Source organism: Melospiza georgiana, chromosome 7, assembly GCF_028018845.1.
Source record: "Melospiza georgiana isolate bMelGeo1 chromosome 7, bMelGeo1.pri, whole genome shotgun sequence".
In the NCBI taxonomy this organism is placed as follows: Eukaryota; Metazoa; Chordata; class Aves; order Passeriformes; family Passerellidae; genus Melospiza; species Melospiza georgiana.
Genome location: NC_080436.1, coordinates 23066140 through 23085811, shown reverse-complemented (window position 1 = coordinate 23085811; position 19672 = coordinate 23066140). Strand labels below are relative to the sequence as shown.

The 19672-nt window shown below is 36.7% G+C and overlaps 1 protein-coding gene across 3 annotated transcripts in view; it reads right to left on the bottom strand.

Moving 5' to 3' along the window:
• Positions 1–19672, bottom strand: part of GRB14 (growth factor receptor bound protein 14) — a 58288-nt gene that overhangs the window by 14697 nt on the left and 23919 nt on the right. For all 3 annotated transcript variants that reach the window (XM_058027927.1, XM_058027928.1, XM_058027929.1), the window contains 3 exons: positions 10336–10492; positions 5794–5915; positions 3578–3652 (listed from right to left, as the gene is read on the bottom strand). In XM_058027927.1, the coding sequence (XP_057883910.1) occupies positions 3578–3652; positions 5794–5915; positions 10336–10492 (354 nt within the window). The remainder of the gene's footprint in view (positions 1–3577; positions 3653–5793; positions 5916–10335; positions 10493–19672) is intronic.

The window sequence follows — 19672 nt, the reverse complement described above, 5'->3', positions numbered from 1 at the left end:
TCTAGCTACACGTGCTGCTGGCACACAGCTGTGTGCAAATGCAGCTAAAGCTATTTTAGCCACACTGAAGCAGATGGGTAGGTCTGGGTACATGTTCTGGCTGCTCATCTTCCCTTTTGCCATGTACTAACAGGTTCACTGGTGGGAAATATGCAGGCTCAACTGAAAAAGTATAAAATCCATAAACAAAGTCAACTTAAAGCCTTAAGAAAATCTAAACAAGCCAATGTATGCAAAAACAAAAGAGCATCTTTTTAGGCTTTAATGTCTCTGCTGAAACTAAAAGGAGCGGTTGGCTTCCTGCCTGCACAAGTGTCTTCCCCAGGATTTCTGCCATAAGAGCTTCAAACCATAAATGTTGTCATGAAAAACACTTCTCTTACTCAGCAGACCAAAGTGGAGGAGCAATACAATGCTAAGCTTCAACAGTCACTGTTGTACCCATGCTATCAATTAAAATAAAGTAGCAGTAATGCTAGTAAAAAGGCAATCTTAAATCCATCTTTTCCTTTCTAAGGAAAGACAGCTGAGGACTATGTGAGAAAATAGAACATGAACAAGCTGTAGTCAAAACCATTAACTGTCAGAAGGATGAGCAGTAAAAATATTTCAGAGTGAGAACTGAATGTCTGTAATAAATGCCAAAAATGAATTACAGTAGGAAAGAAAATTTCCTTGTTTTTTGTTTCAGTTTGCTTTTTGTTGGGGTTTTTTTTTGTTGCCCCTTGTCTTGTTGGTTTTTTTTTTTTTAATAGAGATACATATAAGTTTATTATAGGAAGGAATGGATCCCTGTTTATGCAGATAAAAATAAGAAAAATCCTTAGTACTGGAAGAAGAGAGGAAAGTTAAACAATAGTACACTGCAGACAGGGACTACTGGTCACACAATATGTAGAAATAAACTTGCACCCTCTTCCCCACACAGTGAAATATATCCCCTGATAAGCAGAGTGGTGTCAAATGCCACCATGTCCTTCACCTGCTGATATAGACAGCACTGAGGATTTGAAACATATGCAGTGTTTCAGGGAGTTAAAGAAGCCATCATTATACTAGACTTTGTGAATCATGTTGAATTTGATGACTGATTTCTTCAAAGATGTGATGACAGCTAGCCAGACAAATGCTACTGGGAATGAGCTGGATTTTTACCATGAACCTGCTGAAAAATTTTGGGAGGACCAAGTCATTCTAGTGCAGAATTGATTCTGAATCTCAATATTGTCCCCTATAGACTTCAGTCCACCTGAAAGGTTTAGACTGGGAGGCCAACAAAACCTAGAATGGAAGACAGAGTAAGGCAATGGGGAGATTAAAACAACATCCAGGAGACTGGCAAGAGACTGAAATGCAGTGCAGGTCTGCTTCAGCCTGGAGCCTGGAATGGCAGCCATGTGAGAAACTGGTTAGGGAAAGAGGGACTTGCTATGGCAGAAAGATTAAAGAAACTGAAGCCTGGCTCTTAATAATGATCTTAAAATTGTCATACCATGCTCATTTTTGACATATAAAACAGCCAATTTGCAAAAATAGCCTAAAGCGAGTTCCAAATGACCCAGACTGCCTGCCACTACACATGCACATAGAGCAGTGTGTCTCAGAGCTGCCATACCCTGATAAAAACGGTGACACACCTCCTCTGCAGGCTAATCCATGGCAGCAATTAAACCTCTCTTGGGTACACACAGGCACTCAGTATATCCCAGACCTAGTACTTTCACTTAGCACGTGCTAAATGGATAGGAGACTCATGAACTTCTCTTTTGTTTCTGTGGCTCTGTTCTACAAAGATGTTCTGATTCAAATTCATCAGCCAAAATACTCACTCTTCCACTTTCAATGAGAGTTAAGAAAAACAGACCTTGAAAACATTTTACTTGCTTACAGCTCAATCCACAAAAGGATGTCAAAGTATCAGAAGTGATTTTTTAATGACTTGTAAGCATTGAATTGTCAAACTAATGTCTCTTTTGATACTTAACCAAGCACATCACAAATAATAATGCAGCCCATTAACTTGTCTTAATGAAAGTTTCCAAGGAGATAGTGACTCACTGTAAACAATTTACCCAACAGTTTCTGCTGAAATGTGCACAATGGCTACACAATCCACCAAGGTATTCTCTACTTTGTGCCTATTAAGTTTTATTTGATGAAATACAATTGAGCATACAATGCAACACAAAATAGCAACAGGGGAGAGTTTGCAACATGTTTTTCAAGTCACCAAAATGACAAGTAACTAGCTGTATATTTAGAATGATTCTTAAGTTTACCTAGCAGCTTTGAACATATTCTAGATCTCACAATATGGGCTTAAAGAAGTTCTGCACAAGAATATATGGCAAACAGTTATCTTATAAAATTCTTCATTATTTTTGAACTACTAAATTACATTTGGGAGGAAAAATATAAACCTCTATTAACATAGGGGACAGAATTTTCTAAATTAAATGTTTATGCTAGACTGCAAAATCTGTATTATGTAGGTGGCAAAATGGAAACAATTTTCATTAGATTTGCAGCACTTCTGAAATCACCAAAATTTTATTTAGGTTTGTAAAAATTACTTACAGAATCTAGTGTCTGTAAAATCTAATTCACAAAAAATTTTACCATATTTGGGATAATCTTAACATCTTGATTAAAATCCACTCTTATAAGGATATAATTATTTAATATGAAAGAGTACTTTGACAATTAGTTACTTGAAATATTTTTCATTTACTGCTGGATGTTAAGGTAGACATTATCATATAGATTTTTTTTAAACTGTCATTTCTGTCTTTCTTTTCTTCTCCCCTAAATATCCTGTGTTAGGTTGCCTTTCCAATCATTCTCTATCCCCAAAACTCATTAATAGGGTTGCTGTCTTAAGACCAGTGGAAGTTCTTCTTCTATTATTTAATTTTTCCAATGACAAGAAAGCAAGAGTGATGTGTATGTTTCCACCTTTATTACTCATTTTTCCTCTCTTTGAAAGTAAGACAATGATCCCTGATACAGTCATTTTGTATTATCATTTCATTATTCCCACTGTAAATTAGAATCCTGTGTCTGCTTAAAAGATGACTAACACTGAGTGACCTACCATAATTTTTTTCTGAAGGCTACAGTAGCCTTCAAGATAACAAATCATACTAGTCAGTCTAAATTTTCGTTAAGTTTAACCATTTAACTCTTTTTTATATCCATTTGTGTCACATCACCAGTATTTTGGTATTCTACCATACCCTGCTGCTAAGTTTGATCAGCACTCCTCCACCTATTTAAGGAAAAAGTGTCTTTCACCTGAAATACCCAATAAAGGTATTTAATGTTTTCACTGTATTTCCTTTGTTTTGGTGCTTCTTGATTCTTGAAGGACATCCAAGTTTCCAAGTGTGGACATATAAAAGCTGCTAGGAAGGGACACATTGTTTCTTATCTCTTGAGGAAAAAAGTTATAAACTACGTCTGGAGTTATTCAAAACCTAGCAACAGATCCAACAGCAATAAAGAACTATGCTCACACAGCACAGATAATGGGAAATGATGAGCTGCGCTGGTTCATCTTCATTCAAGGATTACATACCTGTAATATCCCAGAGTGGCTTAGAGCTGCATTGGTCTCACTTGGAAAAGATATCATATGATCTGGAAAAAAGCTCTGTAACAACAAGAACTTGTATCAAAGTTCTGTAGAAATAAATACAAAAATTTCTCTCTTGCATGTGCAATTTTAGTTCTCAGTGCAGCACAAGACACTGAAGATTCCCTGATCCAATAATTTAGGCTTACCTTAATATCATCCCAAAATTTGGCACATGCTATATATTATTTGCTGAAAAACACAGAATTTTGAGAAAACATCAATAGTCTCTGGAACAGGGTTTCAGACACCAGTGCAAATCACATTGCAATATTTGGCCCTTAGTGTTGTTTTTCTAGCAGTAATTTCTATTGCTGTTGACATACAAGATTTGCCTGGGGAGTCAATATGCTACAAAGTAAGGAGGCTGTACACCAACATGCTGAAAAGTGTATTGTTCTCTATTGTTTTCATTACACTAGAAACCCAGTAAAATATTTTGGAATATCTTCCACTAACACAGAAAGAGTTCTCTCTTTTTTTTTAATCTTCTATTTTATGTATTGTACAAATTAACAAAAAAAAATCAGACTACATTAACATGATGGGGTTAAAAGCCTACAACTAAAATGCCACTTTCATTATCAAGGAAAGCTCAAGGGATAATTTATGGGACAGACCTGCAGCTGGGGTGTTCAATACACTCATGCAGATATAAACCACACAAGGGTTTGACCATCACAAATAATGTTCTCTCAAAGCCTGGACAAATTTGAAGTTAATATTCCCTTAGCCACCCAATGTCCAGCAATTTCCATTTTTAATGAAATTGAACTTCTGGTAGGGTTAATTCATATTAACTCATTGTGATAAAACATTCTTGCTGCAGCTGGGACCAGAACACCCAGCAGAACTCTGCTTAGCTATAGCTGCTGAAGCTGCTGTAGCTGCAGCTCCACTCACTGGGTAAACTATACATAAACTTAATTTTTGGAGGCAACAGACAGAAACTGATGCATACAAAGTCCCCCCCTGAATATGAGGAAGTGCTTCTTTACTATGTGGATGATCACACATAGTAAAGAAGTTCTTTACTGGAACAGATTGCCAAGAAAGGTTGTGGAATCTCTCTCAATGGAGATATTCAAGAACCCTCTGGATGCAATCCTGTGTCATGTGCTCTGGGATGACTTTGCTTCAGAAGGGAGGCTGACCCATTCTGTGATTTTGTGAAAGCCTCTTTACTAACTGCAGACCATCTCAAGATGAAAAATTTTTCACTGGTATAGTGATATCTCCATATCTGGGACAAATCTATCATGATTGGTCCAGAGACACACAGTTCAATCAAACAAAAAAATTCCCAAAACTCTTCTACTTCTTGTTATCTTTATATTTACCTTTTTATATTTTGCATAGATAATCTGAGTTCCCTTTCACTTTTTATCTTTTAAGCCCTCACGCAGTTCTGCTATTTCTCCCTTTTACATCTGAAACAAGCTGGTTTTATAAGAGACAGCATTAGGAGTTGTCCAAATACACCATGGAGCAACCAGATGGTGAGTTCCTTCTGCTGAGCCAGGACTGCTTCCCTGGCCTTTGCCATCAGCCAAGGTCTGAATCAGCAGCATTAACCTTTGGCAACATCCCTGAGTTACAGGATATCTCTGCTCTCTTTCCATTCCTTATGTATGCTAACTTTGGCTTCACTTTCACTTACCCCTAGTAGGTTATGGCTGCTCATGGCCTTTTGTGTCAGTTGTCACTTAGCTACAGCTGGGAGAAGCTGCAATTTGGCAGTGCTGGGCCAGAACATTCAATTTTCACTTCAACAATAAAATCATCTTTGCTACAGGAGCCCCTCCTCACAGTGCTTCATTTTATATTATGTTGTCACTTGATGAAAAGTTCAGTGAGTTGCAAAAATTTAATTTTATTTTACGTCCGTGTGCAAATTTCAATACAATTAAACCCAATCACTGCTCTCATCACTCCCAAACATAAAAAATGAACATGGCTGTTTGACAACTGCAAGAAAGGGACCAGCCAGTGATCACATGCACTACAATACATTGCTGTATTTCATATATTCCCTCTTGATTATTCCTTTTAACTCCTGCTACACTAAAAAATTTAAACTCTGACTATCTGTGTGCATGAAAAAAGACTTTTAGAAACAGTAACTGCAGGAACTTCACAGATAAAGTTTTAGGACTTACCAGTGGATTTTTAAAAAACTCATACTTTGCATAATTTTTTCTAAAATACAGTTTGGTTTCCTCTTCCATTACCCAATTTGACTGGACTTCCATCACTAATTCATGGTCTTCTATAGCTCTTCCTATAAGAAAACACAACAAAAAATATTAAAGAAAATGCAAAAGCACATATCAAGCTCATGACAAGCAGAAGCCAAAGAACTCTCATGATCTACAGATAAAGAGAAGTGAAGTTAAACTTCCATTGCATTTAACTTGCCCTTCATTGAATTTTAAAAATGTCACCCAATTTTTGATCCAAAAAGACAGAGATTAAAGATGATGTATGAAAATCTAATTTTGTAATCAGATTAAATGAAGCAAATAAAACCATAAAAAATTCAGAATACAAAAAATACCCCAAAATAGTGAAAGAAAAGTAAGCATTTTGAAATCTTGTACAGGTTGTTCTATTCCAAAACACATTCTTCAGATGCAAGGGCAAAGAACTGAAGCTCTGAGCTAAAACCAGCATTTTTTTCCTTCAGTTTTATAGAGAGAAAGTGCTCCTCTGAGATGACATTTAAAACTCTTAAATGCTTGGCATTGTGACATTTAAGAAAACACCATTTCCTCAAGACTTACTTCTTGGTAGAAAAATATGACATTGTGCATCACCCCAAAAGATGGGTAAAGGTGCTGATATTTCTTTATTTTTAAGGTGTCACAGCAAAAAATATTTTATAACTGAGTAAACTTACTTCTTTGAAGGAACTGAAACACTAGTGCCCTCCAAAAACACAGCCCTGTAATCAAATCCTTAAATGCTGACATGAAAAACCTGCCTTTCTGTTTAGGTAAATAATTTTCGTCTTCCAACTAGACTGGAGAGTTTCTACCTCCCTTTCTATCATCTCTTTATTACTGCTGTCTCTAACATGAGGAGCACCTGCTACAGTCCACAACAGCCTCCTTAATTATGGAAGTATTTAATGCACATTAAAGATTTAAAATTGGAGTACATTTTAGAACACATTTCAAAAAGCCTCTTCTCCAGCCACCCAGTTGGGAAAAAAAATAAACTAAATAAAAAATAGAAAGACATTGCTCAGCACTACGTCACAGGTAGTGCTTTATGAACCTTCCCAGCCTTCACAGACTACCTGAAAGAATGCAGAGTGAAATCAAAATGAGACTGAAGGATACTGATGTGCCTGGCCAAGGCACTGCCCTCTACTCAAAGAGGAGGCCTAGAAAATGTGTGTTCAGCTGCAGAAGCAAACAGAAAACTGTTTACAGCCAGCAGAAAAATTTCTCACCATACAAGGAAAAATTTCTGGATGAGGATAGTACTTCCCTTACAAAGGAGAGCAGTTATGGAAAATTGTTCTGTTTTCAGAGCCTGCCCTGCTCAGGGGAACTGCAGCGGATGTATGGGACTCACAGCACCAAGGTACTTGGTGCTAGGGATGACATGGCATCATCCAAATTTAGGCACACTTCAGCTGCTTTCAATGGTCTTAGACATTGTGAAAACCATTCAAGTTAAAAGAACACATACCAGAAAAACACAAGTCTGAAATATATTGATTAATAGAGCTGCAGGAATTGCTGAACTTCAGATATTTGAAGTAGAACCCCTGCTACTGCAAAACTTGGGAGGTGGGGAGGAAAGCTGATCTTCCTGGCTGCCAAGGCAGCAGCAGTGAGGACACAACCATCCTTGGTGTTCAACAATAGAGCTCTGCGCCCAAGGGCACATATGTTTGTGAAAAGTGAAATATAGAGACCGTGGGTTTATGCTTTGCCCTAGGTGGGAGTTTTGTTGGGATTTTTTCCTTTTTTAACTTTCTCAGCAGATACCTCCACACAGCAATGAAGGCACAATCCAGCAATGTAATTAATGTCTGTCTTGATTAAAAGTAGAACATTGCGCTCAGCTCACTAAGATTCATGAAATTATATCTAATTCAGGAGTATTCAGACAGCTGTTAGATTTTAAAGAAAATTTTCACTAATTGATGGATGAATTATTAATCCACATAATCCTGGGGTTTACACAGGCACACACATTTGCCCACAGCACTTCTCCTTTCAATACCAATTCCCCTAACTTATGAGATGAAAAAGACTTTCCAAATTTACATGGATAAAACATACAGCAGTAACAGAAAACAATCCCAAACTAACTCATCATTTTAAAAGTATTTGTTCAAACTACTCTTCCAATGCTTAAGAATATATTTAAAGCAAGTAAAGATGAATATGTTAACTCTTTCTAACAAAACCAAATCTAAATCAGCATCATTAAAATAACTCCATTATTTTTCAGTACTCTAAAAATACATAGGGGATATCTCAAATTGTTCCTTTCCTTGGCCAGTAATATTGAATTGCCAACCTCATAATCTAGGAAATTATTTTACTTTTAAAATTAAGCATTCACCTTTTTCTAGAATTACACTGAAAGCAGCTGGAGCAATTATAACACTGCACGGTGAATGAAGGTCTTCAGCAATTTCAAGAATATCAGAATATTAGGAAAATCAATTTCACTAATTATATGATATTGAAATCTTCCAAGAAATCCTCCAGATTGAAGAAAACACGCTACTTGTCGAAAAGTGTACTGTGCAAATACAGAAAGCTGGAGAAACAGTGCCACTATTGTTCCGGCATGGTTGCTCAAAGGCATCTTCTTCAATAGTTACAACACTACTTGAACACCAGCTACACTACAGGAAACAGAAAACACTTCTGCTGTTTATACAGCACTGTTTTCTAAAGCCATTTTGCTACCTCTTCTTCTATAGCAGTCATTTTCAACCTCAACCCAGATTTAACTCTGACCTTCCTCTGAGTTGGAAGCATCTTACAGCTGATACATTCAGTGCAAAAGGTTACAAATATCTTTGAAATTTTACAAAGCATGAAAAGAAATTTGAAAAACGCTTGTGTCTGCCTTCATAGGATAAAGGAGTATAAAAGGGCAGAAAACATTTTAGCTTTTGTAGTTCATCCTCAAATTACAGCTGATAAACATAACTGAGTCAGAGATGCACAGTCAAGTTTATTTTCAATAAATGCACAAGATAGATACATCCAGAGGAAGAAAGGGACTCTAACAATAGTTTTTAGCCATATTTAAATATTTGGGGGGGGGGGTTGAAGGAGAGAGTGGCCGGGGAGAATGTTTGTGGGGGTGTTTGATTTTTGTTCCTGGTGTGTACATTTTTTTTAAATCAACAGCACTGGAGTTACCAGGTACCAGCACAGTCTCTTTTGAGAATTAAGAACTCCATGGAGTTTTCTATGTATTTTAGAATGCAGGAAGGCATCCAGAACATCCTCTTTTTCAAGCCACACTTTGCACTAGCAGATGGAACTGCCCTTGAAGTTGCAGAAGTACTACCTTTTTTAGCTCTAGTACAGTGCCAAAGTTCAAGAATAACATGGAAATTTTGAGTGATGTGAAATTATAACCATATTTCTTTGGCATTTGTCTTCTAGTAGATTTTTTCTAACATAATTTCCTATCAAAAGCATACACAACACAGTACTGAAACACCGTGCTGTAAAAGCAAGTAAGATTGTCTAACTTGAGATTCAGTTCTATTACTTTCCAGCAGTGGGCTTCTAAACTCCTCTCTTGCTAAGGAAAGTCTTTCCTGTATTCTGCATTTTTTTCATCTCTGCAAACATTCCCTTTCTCCCTACAATTAATTTGCCTTATGTTTTTTATACTGCAAAAATACACCTATACACTTCAAAAAAGGAACAGAGATCAGATGTTATATGTTGAAACCACAGATTACACATTTTGAACTGTATAATAGAAAAAGAGAAGTTTTACTACACTAGAGAAACACTGAAAAAGTGAAAGAATTTCAGAACATCTTGTTACCAGCAACTTAAAATACTACACATGGTATTGCTTCAATGCAGTTCACTGGTCCTATGTGGAAGTTTGGAGGAATGGTTTTGTTTTCCTTTTGCAGTAGCGCTGTCCCAGAGTTCACCATAAATCTAGCCAAAGTGAATGTAGTGAAGGAAAATACTGACAGCCCATTCTGATATTATTTCTGAAAACCAAATCCTATAGTAAAGATAAAATAGCACTGTGTAACCTCTTTCAGTCCCTGATGTCAGATATTTCGCTCAGGTGTGTTAGGAACAAACAGGATTTTATTTCCAATGAAAATAACCCAAGTCTTTTTAGAGATAAGTAGAAAATACCACCCGTAAGAGAGAAAGAACTGCCTGATAAAAACAAGGTAGAGCAAGGAAGAATTTGCAGCAAGAACTTTAACTTTTAGTGTCTTCCAAATTGTTCTTAAAGATGCAGGTCAACCAGTGTGAAGCAAATATACCATGAAAAAAATCTAGTTTATACCTATGCTTTCAAAAACAATCAGAAGCAACAACCCCAAAAATAAAAAAAATCATAAGAAACTTCCCATCATATTGCTTCCAAGCCTTTCTATTAGAATTGTACTTCCATGTATGAAAATGAAAACCAGGCACCTTATTTACCATCATTTCATTATATGTTATTAGTCTTACCTAAACCTGTGTGGGTAAGTTGTTCAAAGAGAGTCCAGCTGTGGTCATCAACATAGTGGTTCTTCAATATCAAGAGCTGACACACATCCCTGGCTGTTATATCACTTGGTACTTCCAAAGCTCTGCTAGTATCATCTTCACTATACACTTTGATTACCTGCAATAAATAAAATCTCTAAAATATCCATAAGTTTAATCTTTGCTTCAGTTACTCCATGTATGTTGCTCTCTCAGCTCTGTGACTGAGACAAGAACCCACACACACAGAGTACAACATGAAAGGCAGCCATTCCTCTCTAGTGCAATAGCATCATTGAGAACAGAACAGCCAAGCAAAGAATATTCCCCTACTAAATTTGGCCACTGGATATCCCTTACCACAGGACACTGCCCAGATTGTTACATTACCTTAAAAAAAACATTAATGGAGAGATAAATAAATGCAGTGAAACTGTACATTCTTAATAGGCTGCAAAAGAAACCACACAGCATAAACAGTGAAACTCAAGAATTCTCCGACTGCAGAACTGTAGAAGGATTTGATAAAGGAGTTAGTTCAGAGAATGGCAATCAGACTGAAGATGCTCACAGCTCACAGTTCTGTAGAGAGTAAAACAGGAGATGTTACAGAGTGGCTTCAAATTTTGACAAGCAAGAACTGGAATTCTTGCACACACATCCTCAGTTTAAAGGGTGCCCAAGATGCTTTTAACTGACAAAATACTCCTCTCAGTTTATTGAATTTATCCATATTCATGAGAAAGCAAGACAAAACTCTCCTGAAATTTATGCACAAAACCTAAATACCATTGTAAATCCCTCATTAAACAGCAAGATACAAGTTCTCACTTTAAAGACAAACAAGCCTGTTACTGTCAGTCATTCCTAACAGCTGCCTTACCGAATGCACGCTCGTTTCAAGCATCTAATAAACAAGCAGCAATGTATTGTGCCCTAACTTGTCAAGGCAGCTCCCTCTCTGGTTTGTGCTGAAGTTGGTAGGAAGGTGAGCAGGAAACTCCAACTGTATCTCCTACCACCTGCATCTTCCCACTAACAGAAAAAATCCAAAAATAACTTTTAAAAAGACAGGTTCATTCACTCATGTTTTCCAAACATCAGATCAAGGAAAAAGGACTCCCTTTGTAAATCACACTCAGATTTTAAAGCACACTGATGGCCTTACTCCTCTACAAAAACCCATTTTTTCTGTGGAACTAAAGAGATATAGAAGTTTGGTTCTAAACTTTGGCCCTGCACATTAAATGAGCATGAAGCCCATGATAATTTGCTTTAATATTTCACCTAATCAATGTTGACAGGTCAAGAGTCCCACACAACATTCAGCCACCCTTGCCACAACACCAGTCTTCAGGATGTGGCAAACATTAAATTCATGCCCTAAAGTGCTGAAAACCCTCTCCCTACACATGAATCAACCACCTCAAAGCTGAGACTCTCAAGGGAAATAGAAGCCCTTAGAGAAAGAAGATCCAATGTTTCCACAGGCCTAAGCCCAGTATTTCCATTTAATCCAAAAGCCAAAAAGACCACATTGCTACTGAATTTAATACTGCCAAAGCAGCCATGGGGGATGGCTGTGGTTGGTTTTGTAAGACATCTCTGCTTTGGCAGTGTTCCCACTGCTAAGCAAAGGAGACCAGCAGCAATGCACCCTGCTTGCAGCAGAGCCTGGCTCCACACACACAAAGTCCTACTCCAGGCACACAGAAATCATGTTTGGCTATTCAGGATAAACCAGCATGAATTATTTAAATTCCTGCAATATTTACAATGATTCAAAGATGAAATCAAAAGATGCGTCTGGCAGGGTGCACTGTGAATGGGATGGAGGGCTGTTAGGGGTGACTGGAGGAAACAGCATCCCATCACCTTAAAATAGGTCCTACTGTGGGCAGCACTGAAGGTCACAGACAGCTTCATTAGTCTGTCCAGCAAGTCTATGTCAGGCTGAACCTAAAGGATTTTACAGGCTGAAATGCCAGAAAGGAGAGAGACAGTGGAGAAGGTGAAAGCAAAGGTAAGAATTGAAGTAACTTCCCAAGTATTGGCAATTGTTCTAAGTCCCTTCCAGCTGAAATATTCTATTCTGTTTCCTAATATTCTTGCATGAAAGCCAGGGTGGGAATCCATGTGAGCATGCTGGCTAGGGATTCTATGGCACAGAGCAGCAACTGCAGTTTTCCCCAGGCACTCATCAAGTTCAGTGATATGCTTATTTTACAGCAAGAGCACGTACAGCCCATGCTGAGGCTCTTGACGGATATTTTAACAGAAATTCTTTTTAAAAGGGTTAAGAGTCGCAGTGCAGATGACTTCACTCTTATTGCTAGAGAAACAGAAAAAGAGTTTTTAAAATGCTGGAGACAGAAACACAAGTCATGATAATGAGCTGCCTGTGGCCATTCAGCTCAGGGAGTGGGAAGCCTTGGAGGTGGCCTTGGACTACTGGAGCTCAGCTAAAGCAAAACAAAACAACACAACAAAAAAAAACAAAGAGAAAAAACCCAGTTTATATTCTCTGTGAGTAATCTCACTCAGTTCTCTCAGTATAGGGAAATAAATCCTGCTCAAGTCTAGGAGAACACATCACCCCAGCTCACAGCTATGATGGGGTACCTTACAAAACACAAATGCGGTGACCTTTTTCTTTTCCTTGCAAGGGATTCAGATGCAGCAGGAGACAAGAGTCACCTAATAGACACTCATCAACTTCTGTCACACATTTTGCTTAACGAATTGGTGTAAATCTCATCACTTAGAGTGATCTTTGAGGGTTTTTTTAATTAGAAATTGCTCAGTATGCACTTGGTGTTGTGTTTGAAGCAAAGTCTCCTGTAAGATTGCTAGGAATGTACTTAATCCAAGAGGAGTGGATCAGATGAAAAAAGATAAATTCCAACTGCCATTTTTCCTTGGAAATATGTTGCAATATTTCTCTTCCTAGAAGTAGAGGATGCTTTGAGAATTATAGGGTGGCAGAGTTATGCTAAAGATGCAGCTATGCTGACTTCCTACAGAAATGAGTAAGCTTGAGTGATACCTCCACTTTTATTGTGGCTCTCACCATGTATTTGACTGGCCAGTCATCTCCATTTTCTTCCATTTTTTTTTTCCCTGAAAAATTTTTCTGAGAAGTAGCACACAAGAAAAGAGCTGCTAATTGAGACCAAGCTCTCATTACAGTTTTCATACCCTACACTCTCAAACTTTGCTCCAAAGCAAAGCAAGCTGTTTCACTTCCCTTGACTATACCTATTACTAGGCAGAAAAACTTGCCTCAGAAGCACTGAAATCTTCTTTCTGGTCTAGTTTATAAATACAAGGAGATTTTAGTTCTTCCCAAGGCTAGAAAAAGAAACACCTCAATAGCTTCTATTTAAGTCACTGGAAGTAAGAAATAAGCAGCTCCAAGATTTTCCTAGAAGAGGAAAACACCATGCTCAGCATGACAAGCATTAATCATTTTCACTGCCTATGGGAGCAGGCAAGGAGGTACAGCATTCCTACATGTTCTCTTTCAGATTTTCAATATATTAAAAATCAGCCAAGATCCCAGAATTATGTGCAATGCATCTTTATCCCTCCAAAAATTATTATAAGAAATGTTGCTTCAAAATGAAATATATTATTTTTCATATTTCACTAATCAAATTAACTCAGAATGTAAAATAAATGGTAAAAATTACAATCAAATATTTAATAAAGGAAAATAGAAAGAAGACCCTAGTTTTTACACTAAAAAGTAACCAGAAGAAGCAAAAAATCAGCAATTGTATAAAAGAATAAGTAAAAGAACACATAAGGTAAGCAGTGTGGGAGGAGGGAGGAGCAATAGAAGCAAAGCTGGACTCTACTCCCCCGAGTCTTCTTCCCCACTCAACCGTCATCTCCACTACAATAATTAAATAAAGTGCTCATAGACTTTTAAGAGATGGTGTCCAAGTCTGATTCTTCAGAATCTTCATGCCATCTGTTTCGGAAGTTCCAATCTGCAGAAACAGCACAAACATATGCCCTGCACTGAGGAATTTAAAATTTCAAACCAAAGTCCTAACGTGTGAAAAAAGCCAGGTAGAAACCCACAGAAAAAGAACCAATACCACACAGATTCCATATTTAGGTGCCTACACCAATATGACCTGACATTTATATGATTCTTAATGCTTCCGTATAACCATTGACACAGTGGGTAGTCAGCACCTTTAAAAAAAAAAGGGCCACTTTTATTTATAAAGATAAAAGCCCCTAAATTTAGCTTATGATTTCTAAAATTATTCCCCCCCTTTCCCCCAAATAAAACACTGCACATTTTTGTAATTACATTATAATTTCTGTCACATTTTTGTTAAATGCAGAATTATTGTATGCAAAACCAGGCTTTGAAAATTCTTACACTCCCAGGGTGTCATACTTCTCCTGAAATGCTGGCCTGATACTCTGCTAACCCCTCTCTATAGTTAAACAATCAGGCTTTTTGCCTGCAGCATTTGTTCTCCAACTCTCAACCCTTCTGCCTGCTAGACAAAATTTTTTGCTTATTGATATTGGCAAAGAGTAGAGGAATTTGGAGTGTATTTTAACTACAATGGAGGTGCTTGGAAACTTCTAGCATTTTGAACTGGTTTATGACTTCTAGCAACAGCCTGTCTTGGTTTAGTAAGAGTCAGCTAAATTCTGCATTCATAAAAATATTTAAGAAGTTAAGTCACAACTGTTGTTAGAAACAAATAGCATGTTAGTAAAGTTTACTGTGTTCTTTATCAGCTGTGAATGCAAGACTTTCCGTTCAAATATCCCCATCTACAGTTAAAATGTCAGCTTCCAACATTTCCTCCAAAGGGAAAATTTCCAGGCCAAAAGGATTCAAGCAGTTTCCAGAAATTTACATCTGTCATTAAAACAAGGTGCATACAATGTCTAATTGTACACATCTTGATTTCTCATTTGGAACACAGTATAGCTTCAAGAGGCAGAAGGAACACAGCTCATATTTTCTGTCTTGCAATGAAACCAAAGTGCAAAGGAAGAGCAAATCTAGGAAAATTGGTCTACCTCTCCTTCCACAACCTAGAAGGACCTCATACTTTTTCCATCATTTAACCTTTTTTAAAAATGACATTTTAAAGAGCAAAACCAATGTTAATTTGCAGCCTTTATTCCAATGTAAGATGACAGACAAGGTCAATTTCTCTGGTAATTAAAAAAATTTCTTGCCTCAAAACAATAAATTATTTTTAGACCTAAATACTCTTCTAGAAAGTATTTAAAAATTTCTTAAATTTCATGTTAAAAGTATGCATATTTTATCAATTAAAACAATTTTTACTTATTTTCTGTAATATTCTTCTGTGGCAATGTATTCACTATGGCACTATGGCAACTGTCTGTATGATGCAGCTCACAGAGCCACTCCCCTACTTCAGAATCCCAGTACAAACTCCATGCCTGCCTAATCCAACCACCCATGACCATCCCAGGAATTACAAAATTACACCAAAAATAGAAACTGAATAGCATTGCAAAGAAGTAACAAAAAATACTTTCTACTACCTACAGGCAAAAAGGTCAAATTCTCACTTTCAAATGGCGATTCTTGCTTTCAAAAGACATATTTGCCACCTGACTTTGGGCAAGGCAGCATTAGTCCCTCAGTTTTGCTTTTAACAACATGAGGCAGGGGAAGTGAAATCTGTTTCTGTACAGCAAGGTAGCAGACTGAACTCATTAAGATTGGTAGAGCACTTTACCTCCTCACTTGACTGCTGCTTTAGATGTGTAAATATGTTGTATTATAAAAAGGGAGGTTAAATTATGCAGATCTCCAAATTATAATAGGCTATGTGTAAAAATATACCAGCAAAGTTCTTTCAAACAAAGGTTATGACAATCACATCATAATACTGGAAAAAATGGCAGAATGAGGACAATATGACATGCAATCATGGCAAAGACAATGTCAGTAAAACTGAAGAGAAACAGAGTTTGAAAGACACAACAGGGAAGCTAAAATACAAATATCATTACTTAATCCTGAATTTGATGCATTCAATTTTACAATATTGGTCAACAGAAACAAAATGTAGTTAAAGATAGTAATAAAATAGTTACAGAAGATTCCATTTCCCTGCATAAAACTGAACAAAAAGGCAAAGTCTAGAAAAAGCCACTGCCACATGTTGGAAAGTTAACTCATAATACAACTACTTTTAGAGCAGAAAGTGAGATTCTTGTAAACTGTATGATAATTAAATGCCACTTGGCCCAAAAAACTACAATAATTGAAGAATTAAATAGCAACAGCAACACTGTGAAGTACAACATCCTGTAAGTAGGAATGGCAGTAATAAATAGATTAAAAGTGAAAGATTTATCACCATCAACAGCCATTACCACAAAAGACCAAAGCAGGAGTGAGAAATACAAAGGGATCTACAGAAGTAAAACCCACAATAAACTCCTTAAAAAGAATGCACATTATTTATAAGGAAAGGTAGGGATAGATCAAACTATTTGCTTAAATTGGGAGTCCCAACTTAATCTACCTCACCAAAAGTCTTTTTCAAACTATGGAGATTCCAAACAAAGTGCCAGTGAAAGATACTTCAAATACAACTGTTAAGATGTGTGTAAAGAACTAGAAAGTTGTGAGGAAATTTAAATATTATCAGCAAAAAATTCAAATAATACACTTACATGGAACATCAGAAATGAAAGAAAATTAGCAGACTTGCCAAATGATTAAGCTGTTGAAGGAGCACTTATACAAGATAAACACACCACAGAGAAGCTAAATCATTTATCTGCATTAATTATTCACAATAGATATGGAACAGGTTCCCAGATCTAGTCTTTATAGGTGAAATAAAATTGTCTGTTTAAAATGGAAATAAACTGGAAATAAAAAGGCAAATATTTAACAGGAGGTTATACAGTCTAGCATTTAAATGGCAAACCTCAGCCTATTCTAGCAGCAGTGGAAAGGGAGGCTCAGGCTCCATCTATCACCTCATCTGCTGTGAGTATAAAGTTCTGCTCAGTCCTGAAAAAGTGGAAAAGCCCAAGGGCTACTGCAGCAGATTAACTTTGGGTATCGCGTTGCAAATTCGTGAGTCACCAGTGCCTACCACCAGTGCCTAGCACCAGGCAGCTAAGAAAGAATCTACTAACATTACCTAAATCTCTCTCTTCCTAGAAGAAAACCTACTCTTACATTTATGAAAATGTTTTTCCATCTTGTTCATAGCAATTCCTGAAGCGATTTAGAGTAACCATCATAATTCTGAAAAATCTCAGAGGGTAATGCAGTTTACACTGACTGGTATCAATAACTTTTCCCAGGTCCTTCAAAAAAAGAGCTATAATAAATATTAAACAGTTATGAAGAAATAGACTACAGAATAAAGGTAAACTTGCAATACACAGTTCATTTTTAGAATAGCCATCTATAGTCAAGTAATTTCAGGCTCTTACTCATATTAACCCTCCAAATCAGAATGGAAGAACCATGTTTTACTAGACACAATAAAAATAAGTCTTAGTTATTTTTCATTAAAATAGTATTAATGCTAACTTTATACATTAACACCTGGCACAAGGCTATTTGTAAAACTTCTTGGTGCAGGGAAAGGTAAATGGCTCCCTATTCCTGTCCTCTTAAGACTACCACTCAAAGACAGCTAATCCAGCATAGGTTCCCTCTCAACTCCAGTGCACAGAATGCATGGCTTTTCAATTAATCTAATCACAATACGTGGATGATCAGGAAGGCAAGAGAGTTTTACATCTTCCTAGCCACTAAAAATAAATTAATTAAAGGTTAAATTTCCATGAAACTTGGGTAAAATTCTATATACAAGGGAAAGTAATTTGAAAACTCAGCTGAGACCATAGCGTAATCCAACCACTGAGTAAATGTACATAGGTTATTCTCCCTTAAGCCAAGCATCACCACTTCTTGTGCTGGAATCACAATGCTCCTTCATAGAGTTCAGTTCATACAGTCCTCCTAACACAGCCCAGTTGTTCAGGCTAAATGTACATGCTTTAGGACCCATTACTTTGACTCAGATCTTCCTTATTATTTCTCATGAAATCCACAGAAGATTGCTAAAAAAACCAGCAAGGTACAAAAATCCCCTCGGTAATAGCTAAGAGTTTTTACCCTCAAAACAAGCCTTTTCTGACAAAGGTTCAAAAATCTTGTTGCTTGACTGAAAGAGATTAATATTCAGACCAAACTTGATTATTCAGGTTAATAAAAGTGTATGTTCACATGAAGTTTTCTTCATGAAAAGTTCATTTAGTGGAGCTGATCAGCATATTAGCCTTATTAGTAAACTTATGGAATTACTATCTTCAGTCCCTTGTTTCCACACTGCCTGCAAAGTCCTAGCTTTAAACAGATTCTATATATTTAATAGTAATATGCAGGTTTACATTTTACTACATACAAAAGCAATAAATAGAATGCACTTAGCATAGACAGATGGAAAACATCTAGTTAAACTAACTGGACTTAAAAAGAGAGATGGAAGAATCATACTGGAGGATTCAAAGTATCTGACTTAAGAAGGCACTTTAGTATTTCATTTATTAAAAAAAAAAAAAAAAGTTTGTCAAACAGAAAATGAACAGAAAATAGTCATGTCTGAAGACAGAGGAAAAAAGAAATTTAAATATGAAGCCACTAAAATATACTTCTGGTTTTTGTATTCTGTGTGCAATGAAGATGAGGGCAAAATGTTATCAGCCTCATGTTTGTATAGCTTGTCCCTATTTATGTCAAGGCACTAACATTATTTAAATGAGGCTTTCTGTATTTAATAGTGCAGTTTGTCCAACATATCCTTCGCTTGTCAGAGATAAATAGAATGCTGTGTTCCAGCACAAGAGAAAGCAAATCTGTTACTGCCACGTTCTGGCTGCAGTCTATGTTTCTGAAGAGATACCAGCTATAAAAAGAAGTACCTATTGTTTCTACCAGGTTTTTCACACCATGTTGCTGGTTTCTCAGTAGAGCAGATCTCTTGCAAAGCTGAGAAAGACCAAGTCTCTGAATAACACTGTTAAGAGACCAATTAGCTTCCTATTTCCTTTGCAGCAGTCCTGAAATAGATTTTTTAAATAAGAAAAAAAAAAGGAGAACATATTTTTTTCTTAAAACTCTCTTTCACTTTGGCCATTTTAAACAGAAGCTTTGGCTTGAACTGTAACACAGCTTAAAAGAGAAGAATGCCTTTATCATCAACTATATCAGCTGTGTATTCCCCTGAATATATAGAATATATAGAGGAGAAAATCATGTAGACTCAAA